At 33.2% G+C, this 25,145-nt stretch overlaps 2 protein-coding genes across 2 annotated transcripts; one reads left to right on the forward strand and one right to left on the reverse strand.

Annotated features, from left to right (window-relative positions):
- Positions 1 to 6,209: 6,209 nt before the first annotated feature.
- LOC137835023 (serine/threonine-protein kinase WAG1-like) lies at positions 6,210 to 7,822 on the reverse strand. Its single transcript, XM_068643314.1, has one exon. The coding sequence runs from the start codon at positions 7,779 to 7,781 to the stop codon at positions 6,360 to 6,362; it is 1,422 nt and encodes a 473-aa protein (XP_068499415.1). The 5' UTR covers positions 7,782 to 7,822; the 3' UTR covers positions 6,210 to 6,359.
- A 15,863-nt stretch (positions 7,823 to 23,685) lies between these two features.
- LOC137833902 (uncharacterized) lies at positions 23,686 to 24,845 on the forward strand. The gene is made up of 2 exons (XM_068641971.1): positions 23,686 to 23,970; positions 24,480 to 24,845. Exons 1-2 carry the CDS (start codon positions 23,686 to 23,688, stop codon positions 24,843 to 24,845), a joined length of 651 nt encoding a protein of 216 aa, XP_068498072.1.
- The last annotated feature ends 300 nt before the right edge of the window (positions 24,846 to 25,145 follow it).

The following is a 25,145-nucleotide window of genomic DNA, read 5'->3' on the forward strand; positions in this document are numbered from 1 at the left end:
AGTAGTTTGACTTAATTAGATTTTTCATTTTTCTAAACTCTATTTTCTCATAATCTAATCATCCGTAGTGGCTGAGAGTTAATGATCCTTTTTAACTGATTAAATTTGTAAATAAAGTTAGCTGTTATTTATTTTAAAAGATTTTTTTTTCTTTTCAATTTCTCAAAAATCTAATGAGGTTATTTGAAAAAAATTATCCTCTCTATGTTTGAATTTTTTATTCTAGATCTCTAGATTTTGATTAATTCTTTTGCTTGAGCTAGAACTTTATTTAGAGAAAAGAATTCCAGGCAAGAGAATCTATTTATGTTTTTTGAGTTTTTGGTTAATAAATGATTGTTTTATAATGTTTTGATGTGATACACTCGTAGAGAAGTTGATATAATGGCTAGATTATACATGTTAAGGTATAAAGTCTCTTAAACTGTGTTTTAGATATGATTTAGATTAGTAAAGATAGTTCTTATACTTTTTCATATATTAGTTTATAGTTTTTTCATATATTAGTTTGAGTTTGATTTGAATGGGAATATACATTGAGCTTGAATGATAATTGTTGAATTGAAATGAGGAAAGGGTGATGATTGAGCGAATTATGGTTGTATTGATCATTTTTAGTTTGTTTGAAAGTTATTTTTGTTAAAGTGGCTTTGAATAAAACTTTTGAAAATATATTTGGTTCTGCTGCATGTAAGTGATTTTCTCATATTTTTGCTTATATAAAAATAAAGCAGAAACTCAACCTTTGCTTTTGACTCTATTTTTGTTCAAGTGAAAATAGAAATGAAAGTCAATCATTGTTCTCGACTAGAATTTTACTCAAACAAAGAGGTTTTTGCTAAAGCAAGACATTTTTCACTCTAGCTAAACAATTTTTGCTGTTGTCTTTTTAATGGATTGAATGTGAATATTAATTTGTATATTTAATTGATTTGTGGTTTTGTTTAAGTGAGTTATGTTGTATGAAACAATTATTGAGAATGATAAAAATTGTATGAATTTGGGTCACAAATCTAGGAAGATATATGAACCATTATTTGATTTGTGTATTAAGTAAAGACACTTATGTTGTAACAGAGATCTCTTGTTTCATTGATAATCTAAATCATATGAACTAAGATATTAGATGGTGAGAAGCTGAGACGAGAGTTCTTGCACACCATGCACTACAAGAAAAATAAAGTATTCCGTCGACCAAAAACATATGCGAATGAACCAAAACCGACGAATAAACGTCGGATTTGCGTCAACCAACCATTGGACGAAAAATTTGCGGAAACAAAGTGACATTTCGTCGGCCAACATGAGCATATTGTGTAGGCCAAGCCGATGAAAAAAGGATGCAAATATCGTCGGCCAGGCCGATGTAAAAGCGACGTAATATCGCCGGCTTATGCGTGGGCCAAACCGACACAAATGTATCAGAAAAATGCATATTCGTCAGTTCGACCGACGAAGAAGAGAAAGAAATGGCATCAAATTTTGCATCGGTCTGGTCGAAGCATAACTTAAGAAAAAAAAAACTTATGTGGGCTTGATCGATGCATTAATGGTTTAAAAAAATATTTTATTTTTTGTTCTAGCCATTTTTACCTGTAGCAGCTATAGAATAACAAATCCCATCATTCACACTGCATTCACAATAGAAAAATCATCCAAATAGTTAAACAAAGTCATTTAGATAATTTCATCCATCCAAATCATTCATATTAAATATTAATACATAAAATAGAACTTATAATTAAAATAAACCATAAAATAAAATTGTACTTCAGAAACTAACTAAAGTACTAAAGCTTAAAATGTTTGATAATACAATTAAAAGAGTGAAAATGAAAATATAAAATACATCACATGAAGTAGAAATAGCAGTGTTATGATATGTAAAATCTTGTAAAAAGAATACAAACAATGTGATTAACTAAATGGAAATAACTAAAATATTTAGTATATAATAAAAATGTGAAATAGTTAAACTTACAGTCTAGGGTGCACTTTAAGGGAGGGGTTGGTCATCATGTTCTAGATCATACTGGTGGTGGAATTAACTTGTACTAGTGGAAGCACTGTCACGTTACAAAATTGAGACAAGCTATTCCTTTTTTACCTTCATTTCTTCCTCTAAGTGTGCATACTTTTGACCCCACATATTAAGTTCTGCATGAAGTTGTTGATTTTCAGTCAACTGATCAGATTGTGAAGCGTCAAAAGTAGAGGATTGAGTGAGGGAAAAGACTCCTTGGTGGAAGTTAGCAGCCAAGTCTGTTGTGCCATACACTTAACCTCTACTATTTCCTCCAATAGCTTCCTTCCAAGTTTGAAGCTTTGTTGCTGGATCAACTTGATGGACAACAATGCTAGAGTCCTAAGAACTATTTACTTGAAGGGTTCTCAAGCGCTCATGACAATTTTCCTACATAAGTCATTAGGAGATGAAAATGTTACGAAATTAAAATAAAATTTAAGAAAACTTAAAAAAATAACTTACATAAGTTTCACGAGCACGAGTATCAACCTAATCACCCTTCTTGTTTGTGTGGGTGACCATAAATTGTTCATTAGGTTCAGGGGATGGCCATATTGACGTTCCTAATAATGTTGTACAATTAGAAGCAGTATATGTTGCAAATGTAAAATGAATTCCATGTAAGATAGTGATGAGTACTTACCAAGGTCATTGCAATATCTGAATGTGATTTTCGATCTGTGGAGTGCAATGCTCCACCATGAGCTGAAACCCTATTCACTTTATTCTGAGTTGATTTATCTTTGAAATTTTGTCTATTTCAATAGTTTAGAAGCTCAACCCATGCTTGCTCCCCTATCAAGGTAGGTCGGACACCCTTTTCCCTAGCTTTGGTCAACATGACACAAAATCGTTTTTTGACTTTAGACTCATAGACCTTTGTAATCTGTCACTCATCCTGAGGTGCCCAAGTGACTCTACTTTGTTAAAAAGAAGAAAATATTTCGTTTCAGTTTTCCCATTTTGGTTGATTTGTATGAAATTGTAATTAAAATTTAAAGTTACCTTAAAGTCACTCCACCATTTTAGTTTGTCCTCCTTAGTCATGACATCATATTGATGATATGGACTCTAAATTGAGACCGAATGCAATGTCCAATGGCATCATTGGCATAATTATTTGGCGTCCAACTACAATACAAACAAATCAAATTACAGACATTTGTAATATGAAGATAAAAATAAATATAAGTTTAGGATCACTTACCCTTTACCAAGAAGTCAGATGATGACCCTACCAGTAGGGTCACACTGGTTATCCTCAGGGGGGAGGTCGTGCTCTGAAATAGTAGCGGCACCATGGTCAACATGGTCAAAAAGACCTTGCACAGAGGTAGCAGTAGTATGCTTTAGATTGATTTGTTAAAATAAACTATCTTAAAAAAGTGTATTTTCATTAATACTTTTCAACCCAGTGCATATGATGAAGTACATAAGATGCCTTCTCAACATTTCATATGACAGACAAACATGTTTGAAAACTTATTTTAAACGTAACTATTTTGTCTAAGACGTCACAATAGATGCAAGATTTGAAACTAAATTGAATCACTTGATTGATGTATTTTATATTTTAATTTAATAAGTGATCAAACCATAGTTCCTATATTTGGCCAACCTTCTCATATGAAGATTTAAAAAATTCATCTAAAAACACTTTATCAAAACATTTTTAAAAAGTATTATCACAATAACTCTCATTCTTGGTTAGTGCGGATGATAATGACATGTAATGTAAAGGAGATAAGGAAGGAAGAACACATACACAACAATTTATTTTGGTTCATCTATCGCAATAGACTAAATCCAATTCTTGGCCAACAAGGCAAGTTCAATTAGACACTGTGAATAATCTTTGGGCTCGTATCTACTTCTAACTAATCCCTTGAGTATTATTTTTTCAATCCACTCATGGCTAACATCAAGTATTCTTTGGGCTCATAACTACTCTTGGCTAATCCCTTGAATATTTTTTCTTCAAGCAACTGTTGGCTAACATAGAGTATTCTTTTGATTTATAGCCACTCCTGGCTAGCCTCTTGAGTATTATTTTCTTAAGTCACTCTTGGCTGACATCGAGTATTCTTTGGGCTCGTAACCACTCCTGGATAACCCCTTGAGTATTCTTTCCTTAAGCCACTCTTGGCTTAAGGAGTTTTCTTTACCAAGCCAATCCTGGTTCAACGAATACTCTTTGGGCACCTGGCCACTCATGGTTACTCCCTTGAGTATTATTTTCCAGAAAAAAACTCCCAGCTAAAATACAAAGGTTAGGTATTTCATTTATGAATAAATCATTGGGCTTGATCATTAAGGAGGATTGCGTCTGATGAAAAATACAAAGATTTTCCTTTCTTTCGTAGTTTAAATGTTCTTTCACTCTAAGATGGGGTAACATCTTTCAATAAATGCAATAGGTAAGCAATCTCTCTCCTAGGTGTTTGAAGAACTCTTCTAGTGTTCTCTCTTAAGCTATAAAGGATCCATACATTTAGGAGTGTTTTTGCTCTAAGCTTTAGGATAATTTTTTGAAGCTTTGGAGGTTTGATCAACGTTTGAACAATATTTTGGCATAGTGCAACCTTTACTCCTTGGCTTATAGGAGTGTTCTTAATTTGAGTAGTGATCTAGCATGGTATGTTCCTCTCTTCTCTTCTCTTCTTCTTCTTCTTCTTGATGTAAAAGCTTTTAAATAAGCTCTGGAAAAAGGTAACCGTTGCGAGGTTATTTATAACTGTTGAGCAACTTCAATTTCATGCATGTTTTTTATGTGTCTAATGAGCTCAAATATAATTGTTTTTTTCTTTTCACAATATCCTTAGTTACTAACAATGCTTATCTCCCTAGTTAGCATAGCCTTTTGCACCAATTTATGGTTAAAGTACATATCGTACAAAGAAAATAGCCAGTTCAAAATTGAAATGCTCTTTATCTTAGGAGGTTGGTGATGAAGGTAACTTTAGCTATTTTTCCAAGAGATCATATGATATTGACTTTAGCTTGCATATTTAATAGATCTCTTTGGTAGACAAAGGTAATGGACATTTTCTACATGCAAATAGTAAATGCATTCACACACAAACATAATATATATATATATATATATATATATATATTATTCAAAAGGTGTGCCTATCGTTTGATATTGTAAATGTATGTTTTGATCATATAAGCATTATGGCAAATGTAAGAAAGAGTTGCACATCATTGTTTCTTCTATCATATGTAATACTTGCATTTTGTATGATATGTTTTTTAACATTAATTGGCTTACAAACGATGTGTGATCTATTTGAACTTGTATTGTTGAACATTAATCATCTTACAGACGGTCCATGATTATGTTAGAACATGAGTGTTTTCAGCACTTAGTCAAAACCATAAGGTATTGATTTTTTTTTTCTTAACATGAACAATAACTAACTCCCTAAAATCATGTCATGTATCACGTAACAAAATATAGGACACATAGAACATATCTTTCATGTTTTATTAGACAATCTACATTGAAGTAGACATGACGGTTATATAAGACAATCTTGCATCATATGAGTATTCAAGATGCACTTCATCAAATGGGACACTCTTTACTATTAAATAAGACTTTACTATTAGATGCTCTTAATCATATTCACTTTACTCAGTTGGATAACACACTTACTCTATACGACTTTAAATGACCTTATACAATACAATCAAATTTTAATAAAATGATTTTCAAATAAATATTGTCACTAAATATTATATTAGTTATTAGTTTTATCTCATTGATTATTAATTGATACGTTAATAATAACTCATCTATAAAATATCTAAGTTAGTTTTTATATACTCATATGATATATTGGAAATAAAACTCATATATCTTATAAATAAATTTTGTTATCTTCTATTATATCCTTAATATAATATCAATTATAATAAATCAACCAAAGAATAGTTATTCTACCATTGTTCATACGTTATACCTTGAAATTAAGATTGTAGATATGAAAAACACTTTCACAACAACAACAAAGAGTCTAGAACCATTTTTTCCAACACTTTACACTATTTTTTTCATATATTCTCAATAATTTATGCTTCATTTATAAATAAATGAACATTCATTCGGTTATTGCTTATATTCTATTGGTGAAACACTTAAAGTTGAAGGGTGGAAAAATGAAGTTAAAGAAATCAATGAAGGGAAAGAAATCAATGTATATATGGTATGTAATTCATGTAGAACAGCAAAAAAAAACTAGACTCACTCACTCTCACTGCACACCCAAAATTGGAAAGTATGGTCACACTATCCTTCATATCTTGTTCTAATGTCTATCCACCCAAATTAATTAACCTTATAACTATCATCAACATAGTGATAATAATAGTTATTATTATTATTATTACTACTATAGTTTGGAATCAAATTATATTTCCGAAGGACATGGGCAAGTGTCTTCCACGACCACCTCGTTCTCTTGCAACTCACGTGACCACTCACGTGCGACTTGTTCCTTCTCACCAATCCCTTCACTTCCGGTGGCCGGTAAGTTCGAATCAACGGCCACTTGATCCCATCAAAAAACGGGTGTCGTTTAACATCAGTGGCACCCTTGGTGCACCCTAGCCTCCTCCTTGGATCCTTCACCAACAGCTTCTCAATCAAATCCCTAGCCTCACCCATCCCAGCCTCTTCTCCTTCCGCCACGTGGACGAATCTCACGTCCTTGCACGACGCTATGTTGCGCAGGGTGCCCTCCTTGTTGCACCCCTTAAACGGCGTCGTCCCGTACAGCAACTCGTAAACGAAAACCCCAAAAGCCCACCAGTCCACGCCGTTACCATGACCGTTACCGGAGACGAGCTCGGGCGCCAGGTACTCGTGCGTCCCCACGCACGACCGTGAAAACGCCGTCACGGGTTCCGCAATGAACTCCGCGAGAAACGTTTGCTGGTGTTGTTTGTAGGGGCGACGGTTATAACTGAAGCGACCGTTGGTGGGACCCGCGCGAGGGGGTTTGCTGTGGGTCCGGAGAGTGACGCTGGGTGCCACGTCGGATTTGAAGCAGAGATCGAAATCCGAGAGCATGACGTGGCCGTCTTCGCGCAAGAGAACGTTCTCGGGTTTGAGGTCGCGGTAGACGATTCCTAGCGCGTGGAGGTACTCGAGGGCGACGAGGACCTCGGCGGCGAAGAAACGCGCTACCGAGAGGGGGAGGCGGTGGTGGGGCTGTTTGCGGAGGAGGGAGTGGAGGTCCCCGGCGGGGCAATAGTCCATGAGGAGGCACGTGTAGTGGGAGACGTCGATGCGCGCGTAGAGCGTGGGGAGGAAGGGATGATCGAGCGCTTGGAGGATTTCGGCCTCGGTCTCTGCGTGGGAGAGTTTTTTGGGGGTGAGGAGGTCTTTGTCGACGACTTTGAGGGCGAAGTTGGCGCCGTCGTAGTCGCGGAGGCGGCAGAGGAACACGCGGCCGAGGTTGCCGGAGCCGAGATGGCGGAGGAGCTTAAGATGGCGGAGGTGGAGGCGGCCGTCGGAGGAGAGCATGGTGGCGGCTTTGATGGCGGTCCAGTGGGGGTCGGAGCTACGGTGGGGGCGACGGTTGACGACGGAGATGGAAGGCTCGATGGTGGAGATACGATCGTTGAAGCTGAGTGTGAGGCTGCTGGTTCGAGCGAGGCTGGTTCGGGCGCTGGTGCGGTCGGTGGTGGTGCTGGTAAAACTGAGATCCAGGTCTGTGTCTGGGAACAACAATGTGGGTTCTTCCATGCTTGTTGGTGTGGGTTTTGGTTCTGAGACATTAACATTGGTGCTTTCGTTTTGATATATAAAAGGATGGCAACACTGAAGGTGGGTCCGAAGCTTCAGGAAGTTGACCCAACTGGAGCAGCAGGGGCATGGACAGTGGACAGATGCAGAGGTTAGGTTGACCAACTGGAGTTTCCATATATTCTATTCTTTTCTTTTTTTATCATTCTTATTATAGTATCATTATCACACTCTGAATTATTATTATTAGGTTGATATTTTAGAAATGATGTGACAAAGGAAGGGCAAAGTGAAGAAAGAATATCACACAATTGAACTAAGATTTATATACCTGTGGACAAATGTTCACCTTTGATAGTGTTCTGCAATGTCATTTATATATCCTTAATACAGTTGACTTGAGTATGAAAATGATTATACAGTATGAGTTGAGTGTATTTAGGGTTTAAGGTATAAGATTTAAAAAGTTGAGTGTTTCATATTAAAGAAAGGTATTGATACTTAACTTGCAATACAAATTAGTTAGAATCATGGTAACTTAGAAGTATGTAAATTAAATATGAATAGGGTTTTGACTTTGTGGACTATGGGAGTGGATACCCCTCGATCTCGTTTGTTTCTATCATTGTTGTTGAGTCGGTGACAGTGATACAGTGTTCATAGATAGATACATGCAGGTAGAGAGTAGTAATAAATGGAGTGGTTCGTTGGAAAATGGAAATGTGTTTTTTGCATGGTTTTTGTATAAAGCTAGGTATTAGCTAGGTTAGATGCAGGTCATTTGGCAAACCAAGAATTTGTTAGCAGAAAAAAGGGAGGGTGCTGAATAGTGTGCATGATGGGGTTGCATTAGTCTACAAAATTGATTTAACATTGTTGGGGAAGATGAATATATAATAGCTAGAGCAGATAAGGAGTTGGTATCATGTTGGAGGTGGTATCTTGTTAACTGTAGTGAACAGCCCTTAATAATGGACTCAAATGTGATATTTTACTTCCCATTAGAACATGACATTTGATCCAGTCATCATTCTTTTCCTTTCTGGTTTGGGTATTCAGTCATGCATTCTTTTCTTTAAGGAGTTCTAACATCTTTTCATATATACAATTCTGGTGAAATAGTTCATGATAATAAAAAAGGTGTAATATAAGGAAGGTGACTAGGTAATGCATGCATTAAGCCCAATTATCATACCTTGACTTCACTCATTTATTTATGAACCCTTGACTTTCTTTTGCTGTTAAACCAAACCATTGTAACTAAATCATATTAAATCAAGGTTTAAATATGTTTCTTTTCATGTATTATAAAAAAAAATTCTTTAGACAATGTTGATATTATATAGTATCAAAATATATAGAATGAGCCATTGTATGTAAAATGACTTATAGTATTTTTAAAAAATTTATTGTTTTTTGATTGGATAATGATGGTCACTATTACTATTTTAAATGGGTTGATGAAGTGTAATCTCAATTTCAAGCAATTCCATGAATCAATTTTACATAAAGAATAACCTAGTTCAATAATTTCCATACTTTAAACATTTTAATGATCTAACAAATTTGGATTAAAAAAAACTAATTTTATGATATTACAAGATAAAAAGACATATTGTAGGATGAAAAATATATTTAATTCTTAAATTAAATATATTTAAGGATAAAAAATATATTTAACCATTAAAGTATTTCCATTAAATATATTTAAAAAGATATATTTAACCCTTAAAATTAAAGTATTTGCATGTGACTAAACTATCCTAACCATTAGAAGCATTCAATTGTAGAAGAGTTTGTTTGTGAAGAAAATGAATGTGTTGATAAATAATTATGGTTTTGTTTGTGACTAAGGTTAAGGTAATAAATGAAAGAGGAAAATGGTCCCATGTGACATGATGGTGGGGTAGTATGAAAGGCTTGAAGTCCTTAAGGTTGGGACCTACCATGGAAGAAAGGGGTTAGTGATGCTGTCTGCCACGTGGTCAACATTGGCCCTACATTGTCGCCTACACAATTCATTATTCCAAATTTTTCCCATTTCTTAATGCATTAATATGAGTTAGAAAAAGCTAGAATTCAGAGATGATTAATAAATAATGGGGTTCAACTTCCTTAGGTAGCAGAAGTATTTAGTGTGGCTACATAATAATGGAGGCTACACCAAAATTATGAACCTCCATCCCTCGTGATAAGAGAGATCCAACTGCTCTTCTTTAATGAGGAAATGTTAAATTTAAGAAAGTGTTAATATTCAATTCAAAACAGTAATGAAGGGGCATGGGTGATGTTCCCTTGTTCTCACTTGCACAATTTAGTCAACTCCAAGTTTTTTAAGGGAATCTCATCCCCTCCAAATTTGACGAATATAAATCAAATTGTTTAGACCATTTCTTTGAAAAACTCTCACTATTAATGTTATGGTACTTGTATCTGAATTTTGGGATGGATGTTGAATAATACCCCCCTCCTACCCAAAAGTAAACAAAAAACATTCACACACAAAGTGAAGAATTTTTTTGGAAGAGAACCGTTTAGTCAATAAAAGAATCGCCATATGTATCATGGAACTTCAACTTTCTAAATAATTATCACTAATTACCTAGATTAACTAGAGCTAGAATAGTTTCAATTTACCATAGTAAGTTCAAGATCTTGTTAATTAGTAATCTAAAATTCAAGAGATTTAGTTTTAAAATCACATATAAAATTAATTTAGATTCTAAAGTTGGTAGTTAAAACATTGGTAGTTAATTAGATACTAATTTAAAAACTAGTTTATAAATTTTATTAATAGTAGAAACTACTTTAGATAGCAATAATTTTTTAGTGTTTAAAATAATATTTAATTTAGTCAATATAGTAACTAGTTACTTTTTGTCTTTAAAATTGATTTCTATTTAATAATTTTCTTGCAGTGAAAGTCGGAAGAGGGCACGAAACAAGGTCAAGTATGAAGATTTTAAACATAAACATAAACATAAGGGGGTTAAGGGGCCAACAAAATAAAGTTATCTAAGTTAGTGCACAAGGAAGGAAGGGATAAGGATATTGTACATTTAGGAAACCAAAGCCGAGAGAATACCTCCGAAAACGGAAATGAAATGCAAAGGAGGGGAAGGACAAATAAGAAGGATATCAAGGTGTTTAATGATTTTATGGAAAGGATGTTGGACTTATCATTGGTGGGTGGAAATTCACATGTTTAGGCCAAATGGTAAAACTAAAAACATAATTAACAGGATATGTGTGTTTTCGGAGTAGCTGCAGATATAACCACTTGTTGCACAATATGTGCAACCTTGGTGTGTGTCTTATCACTGTACATTATTAGTGAAGACATTAAGCAGGGATTGAGGACCAAAACTATTTAGAGTCTTAGATAACTTGTTAGTTATCAAAGAATTTAAAGAGGTAGTGAAACAAAAGTGGAGTGAATATCAAGTAAGTGGAAATGGAATATATGTTATGAAGGAAAAACTAAAGTAACTAAAGGCGAACTGAAGGTGTGGAGTAGACACATATGTTGGGAGGAGGAAAAATCAAAACAAAGGATCATGGAAAGAATTAAAGAACTAGATATACAGGATGATGAAGAGAGGCTAGATGAAGACGGGAGAAAGGAAACACAAGGTTTGTTTGTTGAGTGGTATGGCATGTGTCTTAAACAGGAAGGCATAGACAAACGATAAGATGGATAGCTTTGGGGAAAGCAAATAATAAATATTTACATTCCTCGATGAGCTGCAAAGGAAAGAAGAATGGAATAAGGAGACTAATGTGGGGAGAGGTTCTGGAGGAGGACCCAGACACATTTAAGAGGTGTATTATAGACTTCTTTCAAGATAGATTCAAGGAGAGAGAGAAAATGCAAATGGGATCTCATTTCTTTCTCTCCAACAACATGAGAGAAGCTAGATCAAAAAGTCTTTTGAGGAAAATGAAGTCAAGGAGGCAATGTGGGAATGTGAAGCATCCAAAAACCCACCGAATGAACCTAATTTTAGATTTATAAAAGAGTTTAGGAAGGCGATGAATAAGGATATCATGAAGGCAACAAAAGATTTTAATGTTATGGGAAGGTGGACAAAAAGGAGTCAATGTTTCATTCATAACATTGATTCCAAAAGTGGCCATACCAATGAACTTAAATGACTATAGACCCATATAACTAGTGGGTGGCCTTTATAAGATAGTTGTGAAAGTGTTGTCAAGAAGATTGAAATTGGTGTTACCAAAACTCATTGACAAGAAACAGTGCTTTTTTGGAGGGAAGATGTTTGGTTGAGGAAGTCCTTGTAGCAAACAACACAGTGGAAGAGATTAAAAGGAAAAAACATAGATGTATTATCATGAAGATTAACTTTGAAAAGTCATATAACTCTATCAGATGGAGATTCGTAGTACACTTGATGAAGAGATTAAGGTTTAATGGGAAGTGGATTGGGTGGCTCAAGGGATGCCTAGAGTCTAGTACAATTTTAGTGCTAGTTAATGGGAACCCAAGTACTAAATTCAAACCAACTAAGGATCTAAGGTAAGGAGATCCTTTAGCCCTTTTTCACTTTTTAATGGTGGTTGAAGGTCTTGTGGGATTTGTGAGACTTACAATATGCAAGAATATGGTATGGGTGAAGGTGGGGGATAAAAAGGTGGCAATAAATATGCTTCAATTAGCATATGACACCATTTTTATATGTCACAAGTCCATACAAAATGTATAAGTCTCAAAGTGCATTCTAAGATGCTTTGAAATTACGTTAGAATCGAGGATCAAATTTTTCAAGAGCAATTTGGGGGCTGGGAGTGTATAGTAATAAGAAGGAGGGGTTTGCATCAATTCTGAACTGAAAAGTGGTGGCATTGCCAACAACATACTTGGTAATGTCCTTGGGAGGAAACCCTAAGAGATAAATTTTGGGAATCAATAGTCGATAAAATAAAGAAGAAATTAGCAAGTTGGAAGGGTAGAAGTCTATCTCAAGGAGAAAGTTAGCTTAATAAGTTTGGTTGTAAAAAACTATACCATTGTTTTTTATGTCACTCTTTAAAATGCTTAATATTGTAGTAAATAAAATTATGATGGTATAGAGGGAATTCTTATGAGATTGGGGTTATGACATATGACGCATTATGGGTGAAATGGGAAAAAAAGTTTGCAAATCAAAAGAACTTGGTGATTTGGAAATTAAGGATATGACAATTTAACAAAGCTTTGCTATCAAAATGGAAATGGAAAATGATGACAGATAAGCGAGAATTATGGAAGGAGATGGTGGAATCAAAGTATGGAACCTGGAAGGAATTAAATAAGAAATCTAGAAATAGGTCTAAATCGCGTGAAAGATCTTAAGATTAATGTGTGGGTCTGAAGAATAAAAACACTAGTTTGAAAAAAATAATGGAAAGAAAAATAGGGAGAGGTAACAAAACTTTGTTTTCAAAGGATAACTGGATTGGGAAGGTGGGTTTGGAGTGTAAGTACCCAAGGTTGTATTTGAATTCAACCAATAAGGACGAGGAGGTGGAGAGTATGGGTGAAAGTGTTCGAAATCAATGAGAATGACATTTTACTTGGAGAAGGAAATAGTTTGAGTGGAACTTGCTCAAGTTATCCAATTTATGCAAGAAATGCATATAGTTCGAATCAAACAAAATGCTAAGGATAAGTGGGTGTGGAGAGGGGGGGAGACAAGAGTGTTCGCGGTTAGATAAACATACAAAGTCATACAAGACAATTGTATGGATGGAGAAGATGAATTCTTCTGCAAGTTGAGGGAGGCAACAACAATCCCAACAACCATACTCTTGGCCTAGAAAATAAGCTTAAACAGAATTATAACCAAAGATAATTTAAGAAGAAGGTAGATCCTCGTGGGAAATTATGTGTTATGTGTGGGGTGGAATAAGAAACAACTAAAGACTTGTTTCTTAATTGTCAAACTATGAATCAAGTATAGTATGCTTGTTATAGGTGGATAAGGGAAGATAGAGTGAATCCCGACAATGTAAAGATACATATGCTACAACATGGTTTAATAGGTTTGAGAAAAAAAGGAAAAAAATATGGAAGAGTATGTGGGTTGCTATTGTTAGTAGTGTGATACAACCCAATTAGCCAAGCAGATGACCAAGAACATAAGAGACACTTCACAAATTGATTTGTCATCTCAGCATACAAGACATTCCCATCAAACTTCAGAAGGACCTCAGCAAAAGAAGAACTGGACATAGGCCAAAGCATCAAATGTTTTTTCTTTTGGTCTTTTTAAAAGACAAGTTTATGTAAATAAATTGGGCTCACTTTAGGGGTCCAAATAGAAGAATAAGCTAGAGTAGGGTGTGCTTAGTAATTTGAGTAGGGTGTGCTTAGTAATTTGAGTAGGGTGTGCTTAGTAATTTGGGTTTGTGTCAAGCCCACCTTTCATGCAATGTGCACCTAGGTTTAGGTTTTCTTTGACCTACCTTCTAGAAGGTTTCTCACAAATGACATCCCTACCCCTCTATCTTGCTCTCCAAGTCACTCGCTCATATATAAAAGGTGTCTTGCCTCATGTATGGAGACATTGAATTTGGATAGTAAAGAAACTCTGCAAGAGTGTTTTTGTGAGACTTGAGAGTTCTCATGGTGGGTCTTATCTTGAGTGTGTGAGCACTTCAAGTGGCGGCTCTTTCACCACTCATCTTAGAGTGCCTCCTTTCTCCAAGTGGCGTGACAACCCTTCTTCTTCCATAAGCTTTCTTCATCCCTTCCTCTTTTTATCTTTCTTTTTGCCCCATCCTTTCCATTCCTCTTTATGATATCATGTTTGTCTTTTAATTTTGGTTATCACTTGTCTTTCTTCATCTTATCTTCCTTCCATTTCCACAATTTACTTTCATCATCATAATCACCATATTGTGTTTTTCTCTTTGCCCTCTAGAAGTGAACCTTCACACTAACTCGGCCACTTGATTAAGTTCGTGTCCAGTGGAGATCTTCTTTGGGTTCTCACCTTAAATTGTTAATCTAAAAAATCATAAACAAAAGAGGAACCTCTAAAATGTGCCAATTTAAAATCAACTCAAATCATAGTCTAAAGATATTAAACTATCTTTCACCTATCAGACTGAGAATCTAAGAGTTTTGATGATAGACAACACTATAGGATGTGTTGTGATGTATAATCAAGCTCACTCATGTACAAAACCACCATAAACTATATATCAAACAATACATGTGATAGATGTTGCAGAGAATTCATGTTAGACGATTGTCTCATCATAAAAGTGAAAGATGTCAAACACTAGTGTAATAGACGATGACAATAATGAACTTAATATCAACTAAAAGTATCAGATGGAAGTGACAAACGCACAATAGTTGTACCAAAGGTCTTATTAAGATAGTAGACAATGTGTACAAAAAAACTCAATGGATCATGCTATTAAGTGGTATACTTAACGGACGTTAAGAGTATCAACAATGCATCAAACGGAGATCAAGTCATACACATGAAAAATGATAATGGGCGTTGTACAACGATTTAACAGGGAAGTTCCCAAACTCATAATTTACATTTTATATATGTTCAAATGGTTATTAAATGTTTTCATACTCTTTTTGATATTATGAAGTTACTAAAAACAATTAAATTAAAATAAATAGTTGAAACTAATAATAAAATGTGTTTGTAGAATTAATTTGAAATACATGGCACAATGAATATATTGTGCTTACATGGTTCATAAAGAAATATATATTTTTCAGTGTGTTTACAAATTGATTTCAAATATAGTTGTATACCTATTGATCAACTCAAAGTCTAAAACAAAGTATGAAATTAATAACATATTTTTCGAAATATTCACAAGAATATAAAATCAGGTTAAATCTAGTTATGATCAAACATTAATTTAGTTAATCTGAAAAGTGTTGATAATATTTTTAAATTAATTTTTGAGAATATAAACACTTGATAATTCAAAAATAATCTAAGAGATTGTTTTCAACATCTCATGCTTTGATATATAAAATGTATTGATTGTTGAGAATTAGAAAAGGTTTCTAAATGTATTTTAGAAACACCAAGACATCCATAAGTCAATATCTTGAGTTTCCATACTCAACGACTGACTAAAGAAAATGAGAAGACTAGTGAACAAGAATTGCACAAATCAAGCATTAAAGTTTCATCTAGTCATTGCCTAAAGAAAGCTCATGCAACTGATTAAATCCAAAGAGTAATCATAAGGCAAAGAAGTATTTAGAGCTTGTATCAGAACATTCCTAATTCATTGTTTGATACAATGAAGATTTAGGGTAACGTTCTTATTTGGTTGATTAAGGAAACTATTCAAAAGAACGAGTATGAGATGAAGACATGGAGTATGTGATCCAATCACTGCCAGATATATCTATCAACGTTCACACAACAAGTATAGAAAGAAATGTAAAGAGCAAAGACGCGCAGATATCAATAAAGTTAAAGTTTTTTTATCAAAGCGTCTACTAAATTTATGAGGATCCAACGTGACAGATATACAATTGAAGAATCAAGTCACAAGACATTAAAGAGTCAGCGTTCACATTAGAGATCTGAAAGGAAACAATTCAAATTGTTTCATACGCTCAAATATACGCAGAATCAAATTAAAGCAAAAGTTGTCGTTTTTAGCGTTTGACGAGAAGAAAATGATGAACAATACACAATGATAAATGATATGATATTAGATACTCAATATTATATTATTGAAGTATCAAAGTTCACATTTGGGACTAAAGAAGAAATAAACCAAATACATTTAATGTCCAAGACCTAGAGAAATCAATCAGGTTGAAGAATTTCTACATCCAACGTCTAACGGTCATATGAACGAAGGGAAGAATCAAAGCTTCAACGATCACAATTTGAAGACTATATAAAGACCTTGAAGGTGAAAAAGACACACACAATTACACGAGACAAAGATACAAAGCTTACAAAGTGTATTCATATTCTGAGTGTGTATAGTCTTTTTGTAAGTGTATTTCATATCTATTATTTAGAGCATTCATATTTTGGGTAGTGAACTATGTGAGATAACCTTGTGCACTGCTATTTTTGCTCTCTGATTGATAATGTTTCTCATTTGTTGAGGTCTTAGTCTTAAGGGGAGATTAAGATTATTAATTTGAGAGGTGCAAAATACTTGTTGTTTAGAGATGTGTAGAATACTTGTTACCTAGAGATGTGTAGAATACTTGTTACCTAGAGATGTGTAGAATACTTGTTACCTGGAGATGTGTAGAATACTTGTGTTAGTGAAGGTTGTTAAGCGATTGGCTTAATGGGACTGAACGTAACCTTGTGATTAGGTGAACTTGTATAAAACTCTATGCATATTTCTCTTTATCCCTTGCCTATTATAATTTTTTATTGATTGTACCTTCTGGAGCCAATTGTACCTACAAGTAGTGTGTAGTATCAAAGGAATGAGGTAATATTTTAGGAATGGAAAAGTGAATGCAAATGAGATGCTTATAATGGGCCAATTAAAAGCATGGATATGGCTGAAAAACAATTGTATAAATACATATTCAATTTGATGTTTATATCCCCTAGAATGTTTAAGGAATATTAAGTAAGACAATGAAGTGTGAAAAATTTGAAGAATAGAGAGCTTGTGCAGAGAAACTGAGAAACAAACTAATGGAAGGTTTGGGAGAAACACAAAATAGACACTTATTGCAAGAATAAAATGAAAAAAAATGTATGTAGGCATGTATTAGGGGGGAGACATTAGTTTTTGTACATTTACTGGGTCGGGATGGGAAGATTAGGAGAAGGATTGGAATCATGAAATGTATTATATGGGTGATACCTAAGGATAGAAAAGCAGGACGGGCGGTGTGGGCTGACCTATTGAGAAAAATGTGGGGCAGGCTGCCTTTTTCAACCCGCTAGTCTGTTTAGGCCTGCCCCACATAACCCGTAGTCCATGCGGGTCAAGTGTGGGGCGGACTAACCTGCATAACTTAAAAATTTGAATTTTTTTTTTTTACCCCCACATTTTCTTCATGCAACCTCATATTTCACATTCCAAATTTTTTACTCACATCTTATTACGCATATGTCAATGAGAATAATACTGTAAGACCATTTACTTAATACATCTAAATAAATAAATAAAAAATTATTCAAAATTTCTATTTAAAAAATTATTTTTTATTAATTTTGAAACAAAAATATGTTTTATGCGAGCTGATTCATGGACCAACCCTTATGTGAGACGGAGTAGTAAATTAAGTTCGCATTTTATGTGGGACAGACCAGCCCGCATTATCATCCCTTATGCTATTAATAATAGTGTTATTGCTTGCTTAAAAAAAATTGTACTTTGAAAGACTTAACTAGTAATCTACGTAATATTAATAAATATTTGGAGAAACAATATCTAAAACCTTTCCTAAATTATTTTTAAGGCTTTTATATATTTTTTGAACTAAATTCAATACATTATTGGTTTCATTTTTTAAGCAAATAACACTGAGCAAAGAAAAACTATACAAATACTATAATTTGTTTCTTTAACATTTTCAATTAAATAACTAGTATTGGAAATACTAATACATTACAATATATTAATACCTTCCTAAATAAATTAACCATAAATTTAAAAATAATTTTGGTAATACCTACATGGATATTAATTATTTGAGTGATCTAGATGAATTAATATACTTTACCTAAATAGTATTGTAATTTGGTCAAACATAACTCAATGCAAACTAACTAACTCTTATACTAGTTAGGTAATGAATTTAGTATGATTTGCCTAATATCCAAACTTGAACTCTTAATACTTGTGTTATAGATAAATTATGTTATGATTTTTTTCTTTTCATATTTATTGTCTTACTTAAATATTTGAACTAATTAATGAGAAGACTATTGGTTATTTTTTAATTAATTAATATGCTTGAAAATTACAATTTTAAACAAAACAAAAATTCAAAATCTTAACTCAATTTTAAAAATACAATAATTTAACCCAACACAATATTTTTTAATAGATCGAGTGAGTAAATCCTACCAAATCCAACCCACAACATCCATAATAACTTATTTAAAAGACAAACAATATTTCACTTTAAACTAAACAATTAATACATAAAAGAACATAAATATATTAATTTTATTTAAAAACAAAACTTTTAAAAACAAAACACCAAGAAACAGTCCAATATAAACATCAGATTCTTATCATGCAAACACAGTCTTCAAAGTACTAAGAATAATATATAGTATCTGTTCTTCTGTCATGCTCAACATTTATACAGAGAAATAAAATTACAGACAAATCCCTGTTTAACCTAATATATATGTGTGTGCATGTGCCTTTAGTTTATTTTCGTAAGATGCACATTAATTGTTCAACCTGCTCATACAGATATCCCTGACAATTTAGTGGTTAGTAATAATAATTAAAACAAAAAAAACAGAATTGATAAAGAAGATTCCGATAAACCCTTCTCCAAATCTCATCATACGTCAAAAATCTCATGTGAAGGAAGACACAAATATTTTCTTGCTTCATCTCAATGAGCATTGCACTATGTGTGTCTGCTTCTCACTCCTATGAGACTCTGGCTAATGTTCTTTCAACTCTTCAAAACTTGTGTGGCCCATTTCCAAATCAATGAAACTTTCTCAACATCAAAGCAATTAATAGCATGGAATTGATGCCATAACGAACCATATGTTTGTCACCACACAAAAATATCCATGTGTAATCTTCATTACTTTGTGTTAGGGTAGTTTGTTTAACTTAGCCTATACTATAAATTTCAATGCTAAAATGTTTAAACATTTGAGAAAACTTATTACATAATACGTATTTCATAATGTTCTAGTCGCCTAACATAAAATTATTAAGCATAAGTTATTTTATATAAAAAATAATTAATTATTATATTAATTAAATTATATATTATTTTGGAGATTACAAAATTATCGATATCTAAATTTATTTCTATTTCTATTAATAAATAGTTTCTCAATTGATATTTATTTAAATATGAAGCTTTTAGTTATCAATTTTATAATCTGAATAATTAGTAGTTAAAAATTTGATAGTTAATTAAATATTAATTTAAAAATTATTTATCAATAGAAATTAATTTTGGATACTAATAAAATAGTATTTATTTTAATTAATATAGTGATTATATATTTTTATTTTTAAAATAGATTTTTATGAAATGATATTATAGTAGTTTTAACAACTTTTAATAACCATAAATTTTCTTCGAAGTATTACTTTTTTTTTTACATTGTTATATTGTGTTGGTACTAAATCACATCAGCCATTAATTAATAAGAACGAAATCGTGATAAAATTATTAAACACTAAAGTAAACTATATCTTAAATATGATAACTTTAATAATGCAAGAACTTGAAGTCAGACATCAATACTAAAAACAAAGAAAAGACTTAGCAGTCTCTTAGGTCTTAACTGAGAAGCTATTGTTTTGGTATAGTAAAATATTCTTTATTAAAAAAATTATGAAAAGGTCATGAGAAAACCATGAAACAGCATAACAAATATATAATACTTCAAAATGTAGCAACTCTAATAATACTAACAAACTTGAGATAAGAACCTCTGTAATTCCTAAACTAAAAAAAATGTATAGATGATGAAAAGTTAAAAATCATAATAAACAATCTTTAAAAAAAATAAAATGCTTCAAATTAGTCAGGTTATATACTTTTACCACTATAAAAATTATTTAAGAAAAAAATAACACTTGCAAGACAATGATTATTCGAGTTTGGACATTATTCATAGAGTCTAACTTGGAATTATAATAGTTGAAACAAGAACATCTTGCATGTTGTAATATGATGATTGAAAAATATTATTTTTTCACAACTGCAGAAAATATAAATTTACAATTTTAATCTGATAAAATACAATTTCAAAATTATTTTTATCTTTTTTACTTGTGATTCACATTTCAGTAAAACATATTTTTTTTATTTATAATCTATTGTAAGATTATCAACATATCAATCGAGGAATAGATTCATATGCTTCTTATAATTTTCCCATGCATTATATTTACATACAAAGATAATTGTTGCATATGAAACAAGCTATACGGAACAGAAAAACACACAAAAATTTATATAGAAGTGATGGAAAAAAAAAAGTGTAACCTACATAATCACGAATCAATCCAAAAAAATAAACAATACAGAATTTAACGTGGTTCGGTTGTCAACTGTAACCTACATCCACACGAGCAACTATTAAATTTTATTTTTGTCCTGTTGCCCACTAATTACAAGCAATGATCTCTTTAAATAGAAATTATAAAAGGAACACAATGATTAAGTTCACTAACTAAACATGGTGTATAGTCAGCCCAACCAAATTGATCCTAATTTCATAAAAAAAAAAAAAACACCATATTTTAAACAAATAACAGTAATTAAATTGGAAGGAGTGAGAGTAAAGGTATAAAGTAATGAGAGATTTTACATGAGTTGTATATGGACAAGAAGTGGAACCTAAGACAGACATGCTCGCCTCGCCGACCATTGTAGAAGGATTGATGCATTGTATTTGGGCATTCTGCTATTCTACATATAATACCTACTCTTTCCTTATTATTCTAAACAAAACAATAACACCTGACCTTTCTTCTATTTCTTTAATGTTTCCAATTTCGTCTTCTTTCCACACACTCACATGCATATCAACTTCCACTGTCTCATATCATGCACCCTTTCAAGCTCTCAATCATTAACTCAGATCCCTTCACATTCTTTAATTTATCAGTTTACAAACAATGCCAAGAGAGAAAGAGAGACTTCAATCATGAAACCCTTCTGAAACATATTGACAAAAAATGAGAATTGGTGAGATGATCATATATATATTATACCAGTTTTGTATCATTCACAGTTGGCCAAAGGCCCATTTTCTGTTTGGTGAACCCAGTTGGTAATGTTATATGAACAGAGAGAAAGATGCTCAAAGTTGGCATTAATGAGTTCAATGATTCCATTCATCCTGAACTTGCAAGTTGCTTCTAGTTATTTCAGTTACAAACCACCTGTCTCCAACACAGACAAATTAATGACTTAACATCAAAGTTAAAAACAAAAACCATAGCCATCATCACTTTATTCAGGTAAATGGATCTGCATTTATTAATGTGAAAGTTTTAAGCTATGATAAGGGACATGGCTTATAAAAATTGAGGATATATTCGTGCATGCTTATTTTTATACAACTTGCGTTTGTATTTTTATAATGCATGCCTATATATAACTAAAGATACAAAATGCATTATGAGTCACTTAATACGAACCATCCCTTAATCACGACCCTACCCTACACACACAGATAGTTTCATATATTAACTAAGAAATCGAACATAAATTGAAGATATAATAAAATTAGAATATATCAATGAATCATATTTTATAAATTAAAATTACATGATATTTTATAAATTAGTTTGTAGAGTTGAATTAAGTGAAATAATAAATTATATAATATAATATAAATTTAAATAGTTTTTTTAAGTACCTTGATGTTCTTCATATGGCCCTAGTACAAAATACATAAAAAAAAGGACTTCCTATAAAGAATGTTCTTAAAGAACAGTCGTAATAAGAGAGGTGGTGGTATTACTGTAATTTTTTTTCAAATTTTCGCTACTTTTTAACTACGGTTTTTTGCCTAAACCGTCGTTATATGTTGTTTATATCCTTGGCCTGGAAGCTTATTCCACGCGGGCCACCCTCTCACTCTCCTCACTTCATCTCTTCCTCTCATAACTCCCTTCTTCCTCACTCTCCGCGCGACCAACACTCTCCTCCATTCATCTCACTTCTTCCTCACTCTCACTTTGTTAGATTCTGCAGAGTTAGAAAAAATTTTATTCCCATGGGTGTTTTGAAATGGGTTCCTAAGAAAACTAAGGATCTTAATTCATCTATTAATTCTCATGGACCCACATTTGTAAGGGGGCCAAATCTTGCATCTTTATCTTGTGTCTTGTAGGGTCCTTTGGTGGAAAATCAGCATATGTGGTACTTGGAAAGTGGTTGTTCTAAGCACATGACAGGGGATAAAAGCAAGTTTGTCAATCTTCTCCTCAAGCAAGAAGGTCATGTGACTTATGGAGACAACAACAAAAGGAAGATTATTGGAAGAGGCATCATTGGTGACAAGAACACCTTCTTGATTCATGATGTGCTATTTGTGGAAGGACTCAAACATAGTCTCCTTAGCATTAGCCAGCTGTGTGACAAAGGTTATCAAGTAACCTTTAAGCCCAACACTTGTGAGATACGGTTACCTAATTCACAAGAAGTATTGTTGATTGGTAAAAGGGTCAACAATGTTTATCTTCTTGATATCTCATATTCTGCATCTATTGGTTGTCTTCTAACCAAACATGAGGAATCATGGTTATGGCATAGAAGGATAACACATATCCACATGCATCATCTAAATAAATTGATCTCTAAAGATCTTGTGGTAGGTTTACCAATACTCAAGTTTGAGAAAAACCATATGTGTGAAGCCTGTCAAAAGAGAAAGCAAATCAAACATTCTTTCAAACTGAAAAATATAATTTCTACTTCAAAACCCCTTGAACTGTTGCACATGGATTTATTTGGTCCTTCAAGAACCATGAGTATTGGTGGAAACTTCTATGGTGGAACCATAGAAGGATAACACATATCCACATGCATCATCTAAATAAATTGATCTCTAAAGATCTTGTGGTAGGTTTACCAATACTCAAGTTTGAGAAAAACCATATGTGTGAAGCCTGTCAAAAGAGGAAGCAAATCAAACATTCTTTCAAACTGAAAAATATAATTTCTACTTCAAAACCCCTTGAACTGTTGCACATGGATTTATTTGGTCCTTCAAGAACCATGAGTATTGGTGGAAACTACTATGCTCTTGTTATAGTTGATGATTTTTCTAGATTCACATGGACATTGTTCTTGGAATCCAAGAGTGATGATTTTTTGCATTCAAAAAGCTTGCCAAGAGATTACAAAACATGTAACATTTGTGACATTCGTAATGATCATGGAGGAGAATTTCAAAATGAAAATTTCAGTGCTTTTTGTGAAAAATTTGGGATTTTCCATAACTTTTCTGCTCCTAGTACTCCCCAACAAAATGGGGTAGTGGAAAGGAAGAACAAGTCTCTTGAGAAACTTCCTTGAACCATGTTAAGTGAGTCCTCTTTACCAAAATATTTTTGGGTTGATGTTGTAAGCACAACTTGCTATGTGATGAACAAGGTCCTCATTAGACCAATCTTGAAGTAAACTCCTTATGAACTATTTAATGGGAGAAAACCCAACATTGGTCATATAAAAGTTTTTAGCTGCAAGTGTTACATCTTAAATAATGGTAAGGAAAACCTTGCCAAGTTTGATGAAAAAGCGGATAATGGTATCTTTCTTGGTTATTCATTAACTAATCATGCTTATAGAGTGTATAACAAGAGGCTTATGACTGTTGAAAAGTTTGTCCACATTTTTTTTATGAGTCTAATCATGTAGAACAAGAATCCAGGAAGAATTTTGCAGAAGAGGATGAGCAGAACATCATTATAGAGAAGCTGGAAACCTATCCATAAAAACAACCAATTGAATCTGCGAAATAACCGGTTGAATTTCTGCAACAGGATGAGCTTCCTAAGGAGTGTAGGGTTCTTAGGGATCTTTTAATGGAAAATATCATCGGACAAATTGAAAAGGGAGTTTCTACTAGAACCTCTATCTCTAATTACTGCAAACATATGGCCTTTGTGTCTCACATTGAACCCAAATTTGTAGGTGAAACACTTAAGGATGAGAGTTGGATTGCTGTTATGCAAGAAGAGCTAAATCAATTCACCAGAAATGAAGTGTGGACTCTAGTTCCTCAATCTGACAGCATGAATGTAATTGGAACGAAATGGGTATTCAGAAACAAACTAGATGAAGCTGGTGTGATTACAAGGAACAAAGCTAGGTTGGTTGCCAAAGTTACAATCAAGAGGAAGGCATAGACTATGATGAAACCTTTGCACCTGTGGCTAAATTGGAAGTTGTGAGACTACTGCTTGCCTTTTCCTGCATGATTGGTTTCAAACTATTTCAAATGGATGTGAGGAGTGCATTTCTCAATGGGTTCATAAATGAGGAAGTTTATGTCTCACAACCACCCGGTTTTGAGGATCATCAACATCTCAATCATGTCTACAAGCTGAAAAAAGCTTTGTATGGACTCAAACAAGCTCCAAGACAGTGGTATGAGAGACTTAGCAATGTTCTTTTGTCTCATAGCTATGCGAGAGGCAAAATTGATA

Source organism: Phaseolus vulgaris, chromosome 5, assembly GCF_000499845.2.
Source record: "Phaseolus vulgaris cultivar G19833 chromosome 5, P. vulgaris v2.0, whole genome shotgun sequence".
NCBI classification, from domain to species: Eukaryota; Viridiplantae; Streptophyta; class Magnoliopsida; order Fabales; family Fabaceae; genus Phaseolus; species Phaseolus vulgaris.

Bases quoted from the DNA above. Each gene is read 5' to 3' on its own strand.
- LOC137835023 (XM_068643314.1), bottom strand. From the start codon at position 7,781: ATGGAAGAACCCACATTGTTGTTCCCAGACACAGACCTGGATCTCAGT.
- LOC137833902 (XM_068641971.1), top strand. From the start codon at position 23,686: ATGGATTTATTTGGTCCTTCAAGAACCATGAGTATTGGTGGAAACTAC. The intron at 23,971-24,479 runs GTAGTGGAAAGG...TTTCTGCAACAG, and splicing joins GTACTCCCCAACAAAATGGG to GATGAGCTTCCTAAGGAGTG.